Here is a 20,233-nt window from a genome sequence, read left to right as displayed (position 1 = left end):
ATCTGTTTGTGGGGACTGCTTCTTTGAAAACTTTAAGTGATTTCCCAAAGGGGTGCTTCTGGTATTGGCATCTCCAACATTGAATCTGTCAAGTAATTTTTCAACATATTTCTCTTGAGACAACTTCAGAATACCTTCTGATCTATTTCTAGAAATCCTCATACCAAGAATTTGTTTGGTTGGACCAAGATCCTTCATCTCAAAGTTTACTGACATTTGTTGCTTCAACCTGTTAATTTCAGTCATATTTGATCCTGCTATCAACATGTCATCAACATACAAAGCAAGAATAATATAACTATCAACAAATTTCTTAACATAGCAACAATGATCCATGTCACAACTATTAAAACCTGAGTTGCTCATAATCTCATTAAACTTCTTGTACCACTGTCTCGGTGCCTGTTTCAGTCCGTACAAGCTTTTGTGAAGCTTGCATACAATATTCTTCGTGTCTGGAACTTCAAAACCTTCAGGTTGTGTCATATAAATCTCTTCTTCCAAATCCCCATGTAGGAATGAGGTTTTAACATCTAACTGCTCCAAGTGAAGATTCTCTGCAACTACAATACTCAGGATAGCTCTTATAGTGGTCATTTTGACAACTGGAGAAAAAATCTCTGTGAAGTCAATTCCTGGCTTCTGCTGAAACCCTTTCACTACAAGCCTTGCCTTGTACCTTCTGCTGCCATCATATTCTTCCTTCAGTCTATAGACCCATCTGTTCTGTAGAGCTTTCTTTCCTTCTGGTAACTTGGTCAGAGACCATGTTCCATTCTTCTGAAGGAACGTCATCTCGTCTTTCATCGCTAACTCCCACTTGATAGAGTCATTCCCCTACATGGCTTCACCAAAATGTTCTGGCTCTCCAACAATCAGTTAACAACAAATAATTCAACGAAGGAGAATACCTTTGTGGTGCTTTCGGCATTCTTGTAGATCTCCTCACTTGAGTTATAAGAGTTTCAATTACTGTTGTTGGCTCTTGTTCTAGCTCAACTTCTATCTCATCCTTGTTCTCGGGATTAATCTGGTTTCTTTTGGCTACATCACTTTCTGAAATTTCTTCGAATGCCACTCTTTCAGAAAGTTCCAACTGTTTACTTGAACTCATAGATTCTGCAGAAGACCTGTCTTTATAAAGCACACTTTCATTAAAAGTGACATTTCTGCTTCTAATGATTTTCCTGTTTTGTTCATCCCAAAACCTGTAGCCATACATATGAGACCCATAACCATTAAAGAAACATTTTATGGCCTTGGGGTCCAATTTGTCTCTCCTATCGGAGTCTATGAGAACATAAGAGACACAACCGAAGACTTTCAAATGTGAAAAACTTACCTCCTTTCCTGTAAGACCCAAGTTTTTAAGCTTATGCTAAGTGAATAAAATCTTATTCACGATTAGGGTTGATGTATTGTGAAGGGAAACCTGAACAAGAGTTTATTAAATGAAATAAAATTATGAAGGAGAAAGTTCAGGAAAAGTCTAAGGATTGCATCATGATCGATAAAAGTTATAGCACGATCGTTACACGCTTAAACCTAGGTCAGAAACCCTAGTATATAGCTAGTTTTCACTTATAGGCACGATGGAAGTTAATTCCAAAAATCTTCAGAGAAATGTTAGAACTTCTCTTATTCCATATATGACAATCGTTTCGAGGCGAAACTCTAGGATCTACGAACGTCCGATTCCAATCATCGGAAGTTTGCCGAAACCAAAACCCTGGTATTTCAAAACCCTAGAATTACCCAACAATGAAGACTTTTTCTATTCAGAGCTTCAAATGAAGATTCTACACGCGTACACCCATTTCTCTTGATGATTTCAATCTTTCTTCAGAAGAAAGTTTTCTATTCCGACATCCGATGCAAAAAGCAACTTATCGGGTAAAATAGTTTTACACCGACTTTGCATTAGTTACCAAAAATACAAGGAGACCTCATTTTAGTTTTGGAATTCTTTCGCCAAAACCTATCTTAGAATTCATGGAGAATGAAGCCGGAAAAATCAGATTCGCGAAACTTTCATTTTACCGCGTTTTGCCAACCTCTATATATAGCCAAGAATGAGAAAAAAACACAAATATCTTACCTATTTTCCCCAAGGAGGCCGCGAGTTTGCATAAGGGAGGAGGAGAAGAGATTTTGTTCAATCCTTGCTGGATCGTTGATTAATCAGTTGCTGCTTCAAGGTTTCGAGGTATAGTCGCTAATCCTTACCTCTGATCGCTTTTTCCATAGCTTTTCTATAGACTTTTCTGAGCTGATAGTTTTGAGGTTTTTGCAAAAATATCCTGAATATTTCATTTCTGATTCTAAACCTCTTCCTTATGTGCCCAAGATCACTTCTGCCGGATTAGATTTTCCGTAATGTCGCCGGATTTCCGCCGGAATCAATTTATGCCTTAAATACCCATTTTTGGAGTAAAGCTTCAACCTTTAGGCTGAAAACTATCGCCTTAGCTTAGTGCTAGTAGGATTAGTTGTCATAAATGTCGTTGGTGACGTCCCTGTCAAATTTGCTTTTTGGGATTTCAGTTTTGAAATTCTAAGTTAAAAATCATGACCAAAATACCCTTGCGACAGTTTTTGATCCGATAATTTTTCCGAGTTCAGAATACCCTTAGTTACGGCTAATGATAGCATAGGAACCAAGTTTGATCGAAGAAAAATTGAACCCTACAGTTACCAAAAGTGGCTGAGCCCTATAGGGGAGGAGGAGGAAAATTCCTTTTTCGAAAACTTGTCCTTTCGCGCTAGATTATCGTACCTCGGAGTATATACTACTTCGTGTAACCTTAGTAAGTATTGATAGCTTAGTTTCCGATAGATTCTGATAGTATTCTGTGGTTTTGCTCTAAAGGTGATTTTGAGGAATTCCCAGAGGAGCAAGGCTTTACTTGTGAGGAAGAGCTAGAAGATCATCCTGGAGAATCTTCAGGTGAGGGCTTCTCACTGAATCTCTAGTTAATGCTTAGGGTCGATGCTTTCGACATTGATTTACTGTTTATGCACTTGTTTGTGTTTTGATTGGAAAAATGTTTTCTGAGGCTTCAGCTGACAATGTAGATGATACATCTACTGAATGCTTTTGAGATTGAATCTTCATGCTAAGTGCTAATTGGGTAATTTAGGATGTGTGATGCATGCCTTATATGCTAAGTGCTACTTGGTTATTGCTTAATATGTTGATATATGACATGTTGATTGATTGTGCTGAGTTAATTATGCTTTTGCAATGAAATCTGAGTTTCTGAAAAGTGAGAATAGCGGGCAGGTCATGCCGATTTTATTTTGAGAGTTTTGAGAAAGTTTGATAGGACGAATGAGATTCGGACCTTGTTGTGGTGTTTCATGGATCGAGACATTCTCTGGTGTCATTTGGGGATTAGGAGATCCCGAGGACTTATAGGATTTGCGATAAGACTAAAAGGATATTATTTTGTAAAGAAAACTCATAAGACATTAAACAACCTCTAAATCTTCAAATAATGATAACAAACTCGAAAGGAAGCTTCGGATGCAAATCTTAGTTTTGGAAAACGAGAAGTGTCGTCGGATCCAAGTGTCGAGTATGTTGATGTTCTTGTGCTGTTGGAGCAGCTGTGTTGAGTATGTTGATGTTCTTGTGCTGTTGGAGCAGCTGTGTGGAGTATGTTGATGCTCTTGTGCTGTTGGAGCAGCTGTGTGGTTGGGCTATCCTGGGGATAAGTCCGGGGAATTGATAGTTCCCGAGTATGTTGATAATCTTGCTCGTTGAGCAGTTTTGACCATCGGATTGAGATGAGTCGGATGATTTGGAGATAATCATGAGTTATGTGTCTTGTTGAAAGATGTGTCTTTTGTCGCAGAATCGACTGTTACCTTAGGGTAAGTTTTTAGAGACTTTAATTTAGCTAAAACACGTGGCGACGTGTCGAGTGAGATTCGGAGACGTTGTTTGACTAATCATCCTGCATTCATGCAACATTAATGAGGTATTAACACAGGACATACTCTGGACCTCGTCGGTTTCCAAAATGGTCATAAGACCCGGAATGCCGTGTAAGAGCGTTTGTAGACGACTCTTGTAGCAGACCGAAATGGCAGACCTACGGGTTACGGCTGATCTGGCTACCTTTGTGTGGTGTAAGAGGCACGCGGGCGGAAATGGTCCCACCGTTGCTGGTGCTAGGATTGATCCGTTGATGTCCATCCGTTTCCGGAATGCATTTGGTTAACTGGGTTAACCGTCATATCATTTCATGCAACATGCATACTGACTTAGTTGCTGAGTGTGATTGATAATTGATAATCCTATTTGATGCATGCTATTTGTTATTACTGTCTTTTATATTCATTACAGAATATGCAACCCTAGGATGTTATCCCTAGCTATAAGCCTAAGTGGCTATTCTATTATCTGTATCTATCGGTGCTATTAATTACATAATTCTTTGGAGTTGACCCTCGCGTCTTCTGTGTGTGCTTTGGCGGACAAACGCCCTTTGTCAGATGTCCATGGCGGACTAGATCATGATGGTTCACCCTTCGGGGGGAACTAGAGTTGAGATGCTGGAACAGGAGCGCATCGCGGTAGCGAGAGGAGGACGGATGGTGTACATAGACTAGGTCGTTCTGGATTTCGGATTCGGACGACGATCATGCTAGCGCATAGTTTAGAGTGCTGGTGTGAGCTCCTCGAGATGGGATTAGTGTAGGAGTAGAGTCTTAGCTCTGAACATCATTTGTTTCTTTGGGGACAGGGTAGTTTCCCACCTATAGCTTTTTGTGTGGTTTCTTTACGGGAATCACAGAGAGTTGGTTGGACTTAGGAGGTCTTGTTTTAGGCCGATGGGCCAGCTTATTCTCATTTTGAGGGATAGTGTTGCGAACACTTGACCTTTCTTTTGGTTTGTACCTTTTGCCTACGGGCGCTACTTTTCTTCTTTCCGTCACTGGAGGTTACTCGTGACGAGGTTGCTACTACCGCGGGGGCTGTATTTATATTGTATATTAGTTCTGGTGTTTTTCGCATTTGCGTTTATTTATTTTAGTCTTGTCTTTATCATCATCGAAAAAAAAAAATATTCACGTTTTTCCGCATTAAATTTCTTTTGGTTACTAAAGTGACGCCACCGAAATCGGGGTGTTACATTTCCAGTCCATACCTCTTCAGGCAACTGATAATCCAAAGGAACATATGGTCCCCGATTTATCAAGTAAGCTGTTGTATTAATGGCATCTGCCCAAAACATTTTGGGCAACCCGAACTGGATCCGAATACATCTAGCCCTTTCGTTCAAGGTCTTGTTCATTCTTTCCGCGACACTATTTTGCTCAGGTGTACCTGGTATTGTCTTGATCATTCTGATCCCATTTTCTGAACAAGACTTTTTGAACTCCTGGCTGTCATACTCCCCACCATTATCAGATTTCAAACTTCTGTTTTCCACCTTTTAAACACAGAAAACACATCAGATTTATTTTTGAGAAAATAAACTCATACCTTTCTTGTTGAGTCGTCTATAAAGGTGACATAATAGCGTGAGCCTCCAAAAGATTTCACTGGGGCTGGACCCCACACATCTGTATGCACCAGTTCGAGCTTTTCTGATTTTGATTTCCTGCCTGCTTTTGAGAACCTAACCTTTCTCTGTTTTCCCAAAATGTAATGCTCACAAACACCAAGATCAACATGCTTCAAATTTGACACCTTACCCTTTGATGCCATGATCTTCATTCCTTTTTCACTCATGTGTCCAAGTCTTTGATGCCATACAGATGAGCTATTGACAGCTTCAGTTACTGCTATCATGTCCTCATTTGTGTAACACCCCGATTTCGGTGGCGTCACTTTAGTAACCAAAAATCAAATAAAGCGGAAAAGCAGATATTTTTTTTTTTCGTTTTGTTTAAATAAAAAGACTTGTCGAATTAAAGACTCAACCCAATTGCGATTAACAGCGACTAACATACAATATAAGTACAACCCTCACTGCAACTAAAAACATCGTCACGAGTGTCCTCAAGTGATGGAAAGTAACTGAAAGAGTCAGAGTCATAACCTTTATAAATACAGTCCTCCAAGAAAGTAAGTCAGCCTAGAATGGCCTCCAAAAGACCTCCTACGTCCGACAAACTCCCTGTGATACTCATGGAAGAGAACCACACAACAAGCTAATAGTCGGGGACCTACCCTGCCCCAAAATAAGAAATGACAATCAGAGCTATGACAACGACACCCGATATACTACACCCCTAACATCGACCCTCATCCGATCCTGCATGAAGTCCGGGTCCACGTCGAAGGCTCAATAGTAGTCATTTCGCTCCGGGTCCTCCCCGAACGACGAACCATCACAAATCAACTGTTGAACGTCTGGCAGCAGGCCGACCGCCCAAACACAAACATGAACACAAAGCCAAGGCGCGAGGGTCAACTCACAGAATATGATAAACAATACAAGCAAAATGTGAAGAATAAGGTGGTATATATATATATATGTTGTATATATACATATAAGTTCTGCATTGCCTACCCTAAGGTATATACATGGCATGTTATCGAATCTCTAGTAACAACACAATATTCAATATCTCAACAATTCAACAAATAACATAACGATGTTCACCAATATCAATTCATCAGAATCTCAACATATGAAGTTAGGTGATAAGGTTAGTCAAACAATGTACCGTCCTCCCAACGCACAAGTGTCGAACTAAACCAATGTTCCATGTCGTTTGCCCTAGGGTAAACGACGATGAAATCTCACGCTTCCATGAAGTCTCACGCTTGAATAGAGTCTTACGCTTTCACGAAGTCTCACGCTTCAGTGAAATCTCACACATTCACGAAGTCTCACGCTTCAGTGAAGTTTCTCGCAACACGCTTTAGTGAAGTTTCGCGCCTTCATGAAGTCTCCCGCTTCAATGAAGTTTCACACCTTCACGAAGTCTCACGCTTCAGTGAAGTTTCACGCCTCCGCAAAGTCTCCCGCTTCAGCGAAGGTTCCCGTCTCCACGAGGTCTCCCGCCTCAGTGAAGTTTCTGCTTTCACGAAGTCTCACGCTTCAGTGAATTTGCACACTTTCACGAAGTCTCACGCTTCAGTTAAGTTCCATGCTTTCACGAAGTCTCACGCCTCAGTGAAGCTTCCCGGCTCATCCTTTGGATGGCTAAATAAACTGCTCAAAGAGCGAAGGAGTACCAATGTACTTGGAAACTTATAGTTCCCCGACTTATCCTCTAGATAGCCAAACAATAAACTGCTCATTGAGCGAAAAGTATCAACGTACTCAGAAACTTATTAGTTTCCCCAAAACTTGGATTCGGCGACACTTCTCATTTTCCAAAACTAACATCCAAGCCCTAAGCTTTCATCTGACATTGTTATCATTATTTAAAGGGTGCAGAGGTTGTTTAGTGTATTATGTATCCCATGATCCCAAGTAACTCCCAAAGAAGGTCTCGATCCACTAAAATAATAAGGGTCCGAACCTCGGTTCGTCCCATCAAAATTTTTCCCAAATTCTCATATTGAGTATGGGATAACTACCCGTTTCCCAACACTCTGACGTTCCACAAATATTCGTATAATTGCACAGTATAATCAATATAATCCAGCAAATCATGTGCACAAGTATTCACATAGCCTATGATTATCCATTTAGCAAGTATAGCATATGAATCAATCAATGGCAAATCAAAGCGATAAATAAATCCTAATCACCAATGTTGGCCGAAGCCTCAGAAAACGGAGACACACGTCTCAATTAGTTCACTCGGCCGAAGCCTCCAGAAAAACATTTCCCAGTCAATCACAATCAAGTGCATAAACAATAAATCAAGTCGAATTGGTCGACGCCTAAAACATTAGCTAGCAAGGTAAGTTGCCCTCACCTCTAGTTCCTTCAGAATCACAGTGTAAGTCACACTCACAAGCTGGCTCAGTCAATTCCAAGGTTTCCACAAACAAACCTTAGAGCAAACAAAGCAAAAATCAATCAAAATAAGTCGGTGCAATCGAAACAATACTAACTAACGTTAGATAAAGCTCAAGAAGCTTCAGAGTACAACTTCTAGGAACGAATGGAAGGGCTTTCCTCAAAGGGATGAGTTTTGACTCGATTCAAGTTTTGTACAAAAACACTTTATTCGCTAAAACGTCCATAACTCGAGCTACAGAACTCAGAATGACACGAAACCAAAGCTAAAATTTTGACAACGGAGAGAGCTACGCTATAACTCAGGTCATACAAACCCAAAAATTATTTTTGACACGGTACCATACCAAATAAGTCTCGGCCACTATCAAAATAGGGTTTCTTGAACTTTTTCTTCGATCTAATTTAATTCCTAGGTATTCTTAGGCGATATCTAGGCCAGAGGAACTCTCAGAAAAATTATCGGGTCGAAAACTAACACAGGGCTATTTTGGTCAGTGTCTTTAGCCCGATAACTCAAAGTCGGAATTTTGAAAAATAAATTTGATGAGCGTGTTCCTAATGACATTTATAACAACTAATCCTACTGACGCTAAGCTCAGTCAGGTGTTTTTGATTCAAAAAGCGAAGCTTTTACCCAAAAATGGGTTTTTCCAGAAAATTGGATCTCTGCGACGATTCAGCAGAAAACAACCGGATATTCATGCTCTTGGGCATGTAGGCAATAAGTTTAGACACTGAAATCAAGTTATTTGAACACTTTTACAAAAAGCTCAACTTTGAGCACAGAAAGACATAGAGAAAAGCGACAGAATTGACGATCAGAAGTAAGGAATAGCATCTATACCTCGAGGCCTACGTATAGCAACTGATAGTGCGACGATCAGGCAAGAATCAGCGAAAAACTCTCCTCTCCTCTCCTCTCCTTCCTCAAGCTCGCGGCCAAAAATGGTGAATGGTGGAGAATTTTGAGTTTTTATGCTATTTATAGGAGATGGAAACCGCGGGAAAATGAAAATTTCACGATTCCGATTTTTCCTGCACATTCCTCTGTGAATTATAAGAGAGAATCCGGCGACAGAATTTCAGAACTCGAAACAGGGTTCTTGGAATTTAAGCAAACAATTCACTAACGGGGTTAATCGATTTAACCCGAAAAGTTACTTTTTGCAGTTGATGTCGGATGAGAAAACTTCCTTCTGAAGAAAGATTAGAAACATCGAAAGAAATTGGTACACACGGGTGAAATCTTCGTTTGAAGCTCCGAATAGAAAAAGTCTTCATCGACAGTTTATTTTAAGGTTCTCGAGCTATCAGGGATTCAGTTTCGGCAAACATCCGAGATTTGGAATCGGACGATCGTACATTCCAGGGTTTCGTGTCGAAACACTTGTCATGGAAAGGAATAAGAGAAATTCTTATATTCCTCTGAAGATTTTTGGAATTAGTTCTTATCGTGCTTTAGGAGTAAATTAATCGTTTACTAATGCTCTTGCCCTAGGCGTAAGCGAATAGGACTCGCGCTATAACTTATATCGACTTTAATACTATTCTTAGTCTTTTCCTAAACTTTCTCCTTCATAAATTTATTCCATTCAGTAAATACTTGTTCAGGTTTCCTTCACGATACATCGAAACCTAATCGTGGATAGGAATTTAATGAATTAATTCTATAACTTAAATTTTGGGTCTCACAATCTGCAACCATATAAAGGGAGCCTCGTTTCTTTCCTCGAGGTACAACCAGATTGCCTTTCGTCACCTTCCAAGCTCCACCCCCAAAAGTGGTGTGGTAACCCTCATCATCCAACTGGCCTATGGAGATCAAATTTCTCTTTATTCTAGGGACGTGTCTGACATTATGCAATGTACAGAGAGTTCCATTAGAGGATCTGATATCAATATCACCTCTTCCCACAATATCAAGTGGTTTTCCATCTGCAAGATAAACCTTTCCAAACTTTCCAGAGATATAGTTAGATAATAATTCTTTTGAAGGAATAGTATGAAAAGATGCACCTGAATCTATAACCCATGAATCAACAGGACTATCCAAGCTGCAAATTAATGCGTATGCTACTTCCTCAGCTGCTGCATTAGCAGATTCATCATCATCTTGCCTCTTTTGAAGAGACACAATGGTGTGAACCGATTTTTATTTTAATTTAACACAGTGGTGTTTATGATTGAGATTTATAATTCGAGTCCCATTTTACACCCAACACCGACCCCTTCTTATCGCCGAAAACACGTCTGTATAGGTGGTGGCGCTCCATCCAACACACCGTTGCTGTCATCGTGTGAAGCTTCTATAGATGTAGACATGTAATCTTTTTGCATGTGGGTTTTCGCGATCTGGGAATTGAACACATCTAATGAAGCTCAAATCTAGTTAATGAGGCTTTGGGGGTTTAGATCTCATTTTGGGTTCACTTTAAGTTTTGGGTCTTTCGCATGAAGATTGATGAGGGAGATGGTGATGATGATAAACATGGTGATGAAGATGATGAGGACGATAAATGAGGAAGATGAAGCAGATAATTGGGGTTCATAGTATAAGAATGTGAGGACTAAATTTAACATATACCATATTATAGGAGCTGGATATGAAATTAAAGAGAACAAGGGACTAAAAGTGGGAATCAAAATTCAATTTTGAAATAGGCCCCTGGCACATTTACACTAATGGCGCCGAAAAAAAATAATTGGACTTTCAGTCCCTTTTTTTTGGGGGCACCGATGCCTCCCTAGACAGGTGTCATATGAAAGTTTTATCTATTTCCATTGGTCTACAAACCTATTGAATTGAAAAAGCATTTTCATCAATGAAGTTTATCAAGTCTAAATTGCGTAAAAAAATAAAAAATGAGTGGTCCAATGACTTGATATGTTGCACCGAGCGGGAGATATTCAAGTCACTTAATAATGTTGATATTATTCGAACATTTACCGTAAAGAAATTTTAGAAAGGGCATTTGTCTCCTGATTTTATTTAATACACTATGAGTTTAACTTATGTGAATTACAAATCCATTCTTTTCTTGTGTTTCTTAGACATGTCACGTGTGGATAAAATGGTTTTGGGTAGTTATACTTTTGTTGGTAAAATTACAAGTCTTTTTTTTGAGTTTAAGACATTATATATTATATATTGTGAATTTGTGCTTTTAAAATTTGCACGACTTCATAAAAATCCTAGTTCCGCCACTACTCATGTATGGATACACTCATTTATAGTTATGGGTACCGGAGCAAACACCTTATTTGATACTCCCTCCGGTCCTATTTATAAGCAACAAAAAAAAATTCACATAGTTTAAGAAATGTAGTTAAACTATATAAAATGCATTAAATTTGTCTTAAATTAAAATGAACTTCCAAAATTACCATTTGTTATTAGTGTTGGAAAGTGGAAAAGAGAGAGAATAATTAATGAGACACATTTTACAAGTTAGAATTAATAAGGGGATCATTGGAAAAAATTAATTAATATAGCTCAAACTTTCATTTGGTTCTTATAAAAAGAACCAAGATTTTTCTTCTCTTTCATGCTTATAAATAGGACAGGAGGGAGTATACATGATGGTTTTTGATACAGTTAAAATGAATGTTTCACGCTTGCCCAATTACCAAGGTTTTCTTGCCTTATAAACAAACAGTGTCAAAGACTTGTCGGGCCCATATTGTCCCACAAAAACAATCTAGTGATAAATGAAAACAGCAACACAACACTGCCCATGTGAGATTCTGCTGTTGAGGGGGGAAAGTTGTTAAACAGTTCCCCATCTTGAATTGAATGCATATATGGATGAAGTCAGTTGCTGAATTTGTGCCTCAGTTATTGCATCACAGGCCCATGAGAAAAGGATGTTCCCAACACTTGCTAGCTATTCCCGACCTCTCTTTTTAGCTTACCCATCTTCATCACTTCCATCCTCCAAATAGTTCACATCAAAACACCTCTTTTCTCTGGCGAAAAGTCAAACAACCCTTGCTTGAATAGCAACTTTGAAAACACATTTACAACCCCCTCAAACAACCTTAAAAATTAGGACCTTACCACACCAATCCTTGTCCTTTCCTAGCATTTTATATACAATTATGATCCTCGATTCCTAATTCCTATTCACTCATTCCATCTTCTTAGTGTACTTGTTGTCAGACCAGACCAAGACTAGAGGCAAATGCATTTTCACGTATCTTAATTTGTTAAGTGAGAGACTAGAATTTGATATGCTGCGTACCTAAGTTTAATCAACAAGGATCGGAAAAATAAGATTTTATTTTGTCACGCTGACTTCAAGAGATCCACATCCAATACTTGAGGAATTGGCCATATTCTAAGTAATTACAAAAGAATGTCTTGGGGCACATTTAATGATCCGATTCTAAATATTAATATAGAAAAGGGGAAAAAATTATATGAAAATGAACAAAGATAATGTAAAGATTTATTGATTAATTATGCTATTATTTTGATGAAGATTGGAAAGGGGTCCCCATGTGAGAAAGAAAGGAAATCACAACAGGAGAAGAAGTAACGCAAGTTACAACTCAGTCAGTCAACAAACTGGAGCAACTATCCTTTCTGTTTACCTGGAATGGCTTCTCAGCAATGTTGGACCACATCTACATTGAGGAAAAGTTGCAGCTTTTTCATTGGGTCCTAATTTCGATCATGTGGATCCTACCCCAAGGAAGTCAATAAATGGAGGAGATGGAATTGCATCTGGGGGGTCACTGGTCAGAGCTTGATCTTTGTGTTCTGCCACTGATGATAGTGAAGCTTCACTGCCCAATATCTGAGCTCCTGCTGTTGGTGCTGCTGCTGCTGTGGAATTTGAGAAACTGTAAAAATTATTGTGATTGTTTTGCTGTTGCATTAGCATCAGACATTGCTGGGGGGAATGAGGTTGTGAAGAAATAAAATCACTTGGCCCGTCCCACCATCTGATTTGGTTATTGCTTCTTGCACCACCTGCAAATCCAATGCAAGTGGAGCAAGTTATGATGCTAAGCAGTGCTTGCTTCATATGTCCAAGTTTGAGAAGCAGATAGTGGTTTTTGCTGCCACTATTTTATATTAAACATGACATTATAACAGTAAGAAAGTGGGTGATAAAATCTATGGAATATTGAATATATACGTTAATTAGATAAATGTAGGACACACCAGAGAAGAAATCAAGATGTTTCTGCGGAGCATACAGGCCAAAATGAGGAGGGGGCATGTTGCTACTTAAACCATTTAAGCTGCACTGATCAACTCCATGGAAGGATGATGCAGCAGCATATGGGAAATTACTAACGATGCTGTTGTGGAGATTGAGACAATAGAGCGGTGGTGGTGCTGGAACTGGTTCTCTAGAGATCACAAAGCTTGTTGTATCTTGATCATCCATTCTTGAGTAAACAGATTGGCTCAGCCTCCTCCTCCTGTAAGCATTGGACTGTTCCCTATACTTTCTTCCCATTATAACATGCCAGTGATTCTTCACTGCGTTGTCAGTTCTCCCAGGGAAAAGCCTTGCAATCATGGCCCATTTGTTGCCATAAATCCTGTGTGCCTGCATTAGCCTTTCTTCTTCCTCTTCACTGAAAGCTCTCCTGTTGATCCTCGGGTCCAACTGGTTGAACCATCTCAGCCTACAGCTCTTGCCTTCAACCACAAAAATCAAATAAAATCTTGAATAGAAAATGAGCCCCAAAAATAATAAAAAGTGACACCACTGAAACAGAAAGAGTTAAAAGTTCCTTAGGATGAAAAGGAAACATATTAAGTTTTCAGACCTGATCTGCCTTCTAACTTTTCAGCTATCAAGTTCCAGTTCTGAGGGCCATAAAGAGCAACGAGTTCCTTGAGCTTGGAATCTTCTGCAGGCCTCCAATGCCCTCTTGCACAAAGTTTGGAATGTCCAGTACTGCCTTTCTCCTTGCCACTCATACAATTCTCATCCGGGTTCTCTTCTTCAATTAAATTAGGATTCTCATGGTTTTGCCCTGCTTCATCACTGCAATCAGACCCTTTACCGATCAAAACATCACTGTTGGGGTTTTCCTCAGAGTTTGAAGGAAGGCATTCTCTCATGAAGGACAAAGACCAGCTTGTAGATGTACCCTCTTTAGAGACATAGCAATCTCGAGCTGAAGAAACAGTACCATAGTTGTGGCAAAGAGAGAGTGAGTCCATGTCTGCATAGACTATTCCCATTGAATGAGGAGAATGATAGGAAGAGGAAGCATCGTTGGAGTTATCTTGTGAAGAGTATATAACACTACCCGGTAGCCATGCCTTCATTTTTTTTTTCCTTTCTATATGCCTCAAAAACAAATGGTGAAAGATGAGAGCAAGTGTGTGTGTGTGGAACTGTTACAAAGTCACACTCAGGGCAAAAGAATATTTTTATGCAATGAAGAAGACTAACATGAGAGTAAAGTTTTGACAGGACAGAGACAGTAGTGAAGGGGGAAGAAAAAGAAAAATAAGTTGTTGCAGCGGGGAAGCAAGGACTTAAAATAGCTAAAGTGCTTTCAAGTTTTAAGCCTTTAAAGGCAATGACCCTGCCGTTTCCTTTACTTTTAGCCAGTTGCTGTCATTTTATCTATTTATTCTATCCTTTTTAACAAACCACACCTCACTCACACGTGTGAGAGTGAGAGAGAGACTCTTTCTCTTTCTCTCTCCATTCAGTATTCATGGATAGGTTGGTTGGGGTCTTAGGCTGTCTCTCTCTCTTAATTGACAAGAAAGACACCAATGTGATGGGTGCTCACTGGGCTTGTGCAGGCTGCAGGGACATCTTTCTTTTCGAAGCAGAAGAAGGAAAATGAGGGCCTTGCTTGCTTTGCTATTGCTACACAACGGAACAAGCCTTGTCATGTTCGTATAAGACCATATACAATGGTTAAACAAAAAATGTTTTGTTTAACCATTTTTTATCCCACTTTTTCTCTTCCCAACACTCCACATTATCTTCTCTCTCCAATTCAACAAACTTTCAATAATTACCCACTCCAATGGTTTTGTTTAACTCTCAACACCCTACCCCACCACTCACCACTCACCCTACCCCACCACTTTTTTATTTCACATTTTTATTTAATTTTATATTTTTGTTTTTATAATTACATAAAATTACAATTATCGATTTAAATTAAATTAAAACAATAAACACTTAACAATTTGTTTTTTTTTTAAATATAGACTATTAGATAGATAAATAAGATGGTGAGAGAGATAATAAGAGAGTGAAAAAACTTGGTTTTTTTTTCTGTGTCCAAATCAAACGAACCAAGTCTCTATTTATAGAGAAAAAAAAATCATGAATTTTGGGATAATTTTTTTTTTCAGAAAATATTTTTTTTTGATGAAATAATTGAGTTTAAAAGATAAGGAAAAACGAAATCCGGACTGACCAACCAGAGGCAGCCACGTGGCAGGGGCTGCAAAATTTTTTCTCTCTCCCCTGCAGACGCGCCTTGTCTGGGCGTGCATGACACGCGCCTGCGGTGGCCACTGACCTCGCGCCACGTGGCACACCGCAGGCTCTTTAAACATGTTTAACATTTTCAACAAATTCACCCTCTCTCTCCCCTTTCAACCAACTTCAACAAACCATTAAACCTATTAAACACAATTCAACATAATTCAACAACACTTTCAACCATCCATTGTGGATGGTCTAACACTACAAGTAAATGGACCCTATCTAGCATTATAGCTACCTATTCTCACACACACTCTCTCTCTCTCTCTCTCTCAATATCTCTGTACCCATCAACATCACCATCACGCATCAGTGCCTGCTTGGGCTTGTGGCTGTAATGCTGCTGTTTAATGATGTTTGATTTTATTAACCGGACGAAATTGAAAGTGGGTTACCCTTGGTTTCAGTTGAGGTAACTGCCTGGTCGACCAAACAAGTAACAACCAAACCCCCTGTGGTTACATGTACCTGTTGCCTCAACCAATGCACTCCATCGATTTAGTGCAAATTTGTTTTATAATAAAACTAGATATAATTTTTTTTTTTGAAAAGAGAATAATATATATATTTATATATATATATATATAAGAAATGTTGAGAAACAACCTCTCTCAACATATTTAAAATAACCTAACTAGCTAAAGCTAGCAAGCACACAAAGGTGCTTTAAACCCCTCAAATCCAAGTCGAAAAACAACGACAAGTCAATGAAGTTGCTCGACACCTACAACATCAAGACTCAACCAAGTCGAGCAAACAAAAGGTCCAGAAGCAAAACAATCGACCAACACCCACGCCATCAAGGACTCACGTCAAGGTCAAAAGCCACGCTCGAAGATCACTTGGAATAAACACAAACACAGGTAGAGCTCCTTCCATAAACAAAATGTCACGAAAGGTATAATACCCGTGCCTTGCACGGGTTTATTCATAATATTTTTTAATGTTGTAAAAAATAATTACAGTCTAAATAATAAAAAAATATTATTTTGTTTCAATTACAAAACATCAAAAAATTTGTGTCCAGACATTTTTTAAAATAGTATTAGAAATTTATTTTGTAAATAATTAATATTACTTGAATTAAATTTTTTTAATAATTAGTGTGAGACCCAAGTTTTTAAGTTGGAATAAATCGAATAAAATTTTTTTTCACGATTAATTGGATGTAACGTGAAGGAAAAACCTGAACAAGTGTTTATTGAATGGAATAAATTTGTGAAGGAGAAAGTTCAGGAAAAAGCTAAGGATGGTATCCAAGTCGATAAAAGTTATAGCACGATTAGTATTCGCTTAAACCTAGGTCAAAAACGCTAGTAAATAGCTAATTTACGTTTTAAGACACGATGGAAATTAATTCCAAAAATCTTCAGAGAAATGTTAGAACTTATCTTATTCGTCTATAAACAAGCGTTTCGATACGAAACCCTGGAATGTACGAACGTCAAATTCCAATACTCGGAAGTTCGCCGAAACCGAAACCCTGATAGTTCAGAAACCCTAAAATCAACGGACGATGAAGACTTTTTCTATTCGGAGCTTCAAATAAAGATTTTATCCGCGTACGCCCACTCTAATCGACGTTCCGAATCTTTCTTCAGAAGGAAGTTTCTGCATCCGAGGTCAAAACCATAAAGTGCATAAAGTGCATTTTTAAGCCGGTAAACATTAAAAACAAGCCTCGAAAACAAAAAATCATACTGATATTTCTTTGGAGAATTAGAAGATTCAGCGGGAAGAATATCGTGTCTAAAATACGTAGGAATCAGTAGGAAAAATCGGAATCGCGAAATAATCATTTTCTCACGTTTTCAATTTCCTATATATACTTTGAAAAATGAAAAAAAAAACAAAAAAAAAAGTCACAAACACACACACACGGCCGAGAGCTCTTGGAGGAAAGGAGGAAGGAAAGTGATTTTTCCAATTCTTGACCGATCGTCGTTCATTTCGTTGCTACGCGTAGACCTCGAGGTACTGATGCTATTCCTTACTTCTGATCGTCAATTCTGTCGCTTTTCTCTATGTCTTTCTGTGCTCAAAGTTTTGAGCTTTTTGTAAAACTGTCCAAATAAACTGATTTTGGTGTCTAAACTTATTGCCTACGTGCTCTAGAGCATGAATATCCAGTTGTTTTCGACTGAATCCTGTCGAATCGTCGCAGAGGTCCAGTTTTCTGAAAATACCCATTTTCTGACAGAGGTTCCGCTTTTTGGATCAAAAACTCTCGACTGAGCTTAGCTTCAGTAGGATTAGTTGTTATAAATGTCGTTAGGATCGAGCTCATCAAATTTGTTTTTCGAAATTCTAATTTTGAGTTTCCGAGCTAAAAATATTGACCAAAATACCCTTGCGACAGTTTTCGACCCGATAATTTTTCTGAGAGTTTCCCTGGCCTAGATATCGCCTAAGAATACCTAGGAATTGATTTAGATCGAAGAAAAAGTTCGAAAACCCTATTTTCCATAGTGGCCGAAACCTATTTGCTTGGGTACCGTATCCAAAAATAATTTTTTGGTCTCTATGACCTGAGCCATTGCGTAGCTCTTTCAATTGTCGAAATTTTGGCGCCGGTTTCGTGTCATTTCGAGTTCCGTAGCTCGAGTTATGCACGTTTTAGCGAATAAAGTGTTTTTGTACAAAACTTGAATCGAGTCAAAACTCATCCATTCGGGGAAAGCCCTTCCATTCGTGCCTAAATGTTGTACTCTGAAGCTTCTTGAGCTTTGTCGAACATTAGTTAGGATTGTTTCGACTGTATCGACTTGTGTTGATTCATGATTGCTTTGTTTGCTCAAAGGTTCAATTGTGGAAACTTTGGGATTGACTGAACAAGCTTGTGAGGGAGACCTACACTGTAAGACCTGGATTTTCAGAACAAGCTAGTTTCCGACTCACGCGTAGAATCAGTGTAAGCGTGACAGGAGTTTGACATTTGAGAAAGATTAATGAAGAAGAAAGTTCAGGAATTGCTTGAGGAATGTTGCGTAGTTGTTTTCGGAGTTAGTGCGAGTCGTCTGCACACCTGCCTTATGGCGAGCGTGTCCAGAATAGGCTATTTCGCTCTTAAAGCAACGTTTTGAGTGAGATTTCGAACTCTCGGAAAATTTAAAGATTCTCTTTATTTTTCCATCGACCAGCGTTTCATTTCGGAACTCTGGACTGTACGCACGATAGGTTTCACTTTTCGGATGTCCGCCGACGCTAATTTCTTTGCTTCGAAACCCTATTTTCGAGCAATGGATGAAGACTTTTTCTATTCGGGACTTCTAACGAACATTCCGTCCGCGTTGCCAGACTTGTTTCGACATTTCCAATCTTTCTTCTGTTGGAAGTTTTGTCGTCTGAGCATCACAGCAAAAAGTAGTTTTTCGGGGCAGATTAACCGACACCGCTTTTGAGTTTTTCGATATCGTTTTTCCCAAATCCTAGATATTTGTTTTGAGTTCTGGAATTCTGACGCTAGAATCTCTCTTAGAATTCCACGGTGATGGTGCTGCAAAAATCGGAATCGCGAAATTTTCATTTTCCCGCGATTTCGCCCGCCTATAAATAGGCGAAAAAGCAAAAATCCTCTCATTTTCACCCATTGGAGCCGCGAGTTTGGGGAGCTTGGGGGAGAAGGAGATTTTCGCGAAACCTTGACCAATCTTCGTGTAGTTCGTCTCTACTTCTAGGTATCAAGGTAACTAACACGATTCCTACCTCTGATTGTTGTTTCTGTTGCGTTTCTGAAGTCGTTTCTGTGCTCTAAGTTTTGAGCTTTTTCTAAAATTGTCCGATTTCTCTGATTTCTCGCTTGGGTTATGTTCCTTATGTTCCCCTGAGTCTAAAACCTCTGTCAGTAAACTCTGATTGCGATCCATTTGACCGGGATCTGAAAAACTGATTCAAAACCTTTTTGTCTCACATTTCGAAACTTTATTGTCGTAAAGCTATAATCTGACTTCGTGCCTTTAGGATTTGTTGTCACGGATGTCATGAGGATCGTTGCTGTCAAATCTGTTTTCAGAACTGATAACTTTGAAGTTTTGAGCCTTTATTTTGGACCAAAATGCCCCTGCGTAGTCGTATTTCGGCCCGATTGTCCGAAAATTGTTCTGACAGTTTCTTTGCCTTAGTTTTACCCTAAAACTACCTTGTGAATTGATTTGATCAAAGAAAAAGAGCCGAAGCCCTTTTTCCTTTGAGGCCGTGGACTATTTCCTTTAGGGGGGAGTTTTTCGGTTTCGAAAACTTGTCTTTTCGTACCTGATTGTCCTATTCTGAAGCTTTAATGCTTTGTCTATCGTTTATGTATTGTTTTGCGATCGAACTAATCGATTTTGTTTGGATTCTGCTTTGTTTTTCTCCGAGGTTCAGTTGAGGGAACTTTGGAAGACTCAGAGCAATTGTTTGAGGAGAACTTTGTTTGCGAAGCTGGAACAGCTCGAGGTTAGGGCAACTTACATATTAGCTATGACTGCATGATAGGCGTCGATAAATTCGACTTATGCTTTATCTGATGTTGTTTATGATGATGAGTTGATGTTATGATGCTTTTCCATAACCTGTGATATTGTGATATTGTTGGATTGAGCGTTTTGACGCGACTTCGGAGTGGAGATTCATTGATCTGGTGATCTTTGATATTTCGGGTTGGATGAACAACCCTAGGCAAGTCCAAATGTGGGGTTTGAGACTTAGCCATATGTTGGAATTCTTAGACTTTCCCCGGGAAATGTATTTTGGGTGGTTGATCTTTGAAAACTTAGAATGATAGAGCTTTGAAAAACTAAAGACTTGGGAAACTTAGACTTTGAGAAATAAACT

General features: G+C 39.0%; 1 protein-coding gene across 1 annotated transcript; it reads right to left on the bottom strand.

The window, feature by feature from the left end:
- Positions 1–12,232: 12,232 nt before the first annotated feature.
- On the bottom strand, positions 12,233–14,468 carry LOC130713546 (transcription factor CSA-like). Its single transcript, XM_057563316.1, has 3 exons — positions 13,725–14,468; positions 13,108–13,593; positions 12,233–12,912 (listed from the first exon to the last, which is right to left on the bottom strand). Exons 1-3 carry the CDS (start codon positions 14,230–14,232, stop codon positions 12,611–12,613), a joined length of 1,296 nt encoding a protein of 431 aa, XP_057419299.1. The 5' UTR covers positions 14,233–14,468; the 3' UTR covers positions 12,233–12,610.
- Between the last annotated feature and the right edge of the window lie 5,765 nt (positions 14,469–20,233).

This window comes from Lotus japonicus, chromosome 4 (genome assembly GCF_012489685.1).
Source record: "Lotus japonicus ecotype B-129 chromosome 4, LjGifu_v1.2".
Taxonomy (NCBI): Eukaryota; Viridiplantae; Streptophyta; class Magnoliopsida; order Fabales; family Fabaceae; genus Lotus; species Lotus japonicus.
The sequence above is the reverse complement of the archived record's forward strand: the minus strand, read 5'-3'. Positions and strand labels throughout refer to the sequence as shown.

Bases quoted from the DNA above. Each gene is read 5' to 3' on its own strand.
- LOC130713546 (XM_057563316.1), bottom strand. From the start codon at position 14,232: ATGAAGGCATGGCTACCGGGTAGTGTTATATACTCTTCACAAGATAAC. The intron at 13,594-13,724 runs GTCTGAAAACTT...TTGTGGTTGAAG, and splicing joins AAAGTTAGAAGGCAGATCAG to GCAAGAGCTGTAGGCTGAGA. The intron at 12,913-13,107 runs GTGTGTCCTACA...TTGGATTTGCAG, and splicing joins ACATCTTGATTTCTTCTCTG to GTGGTGCAAGAAGCAATAAC.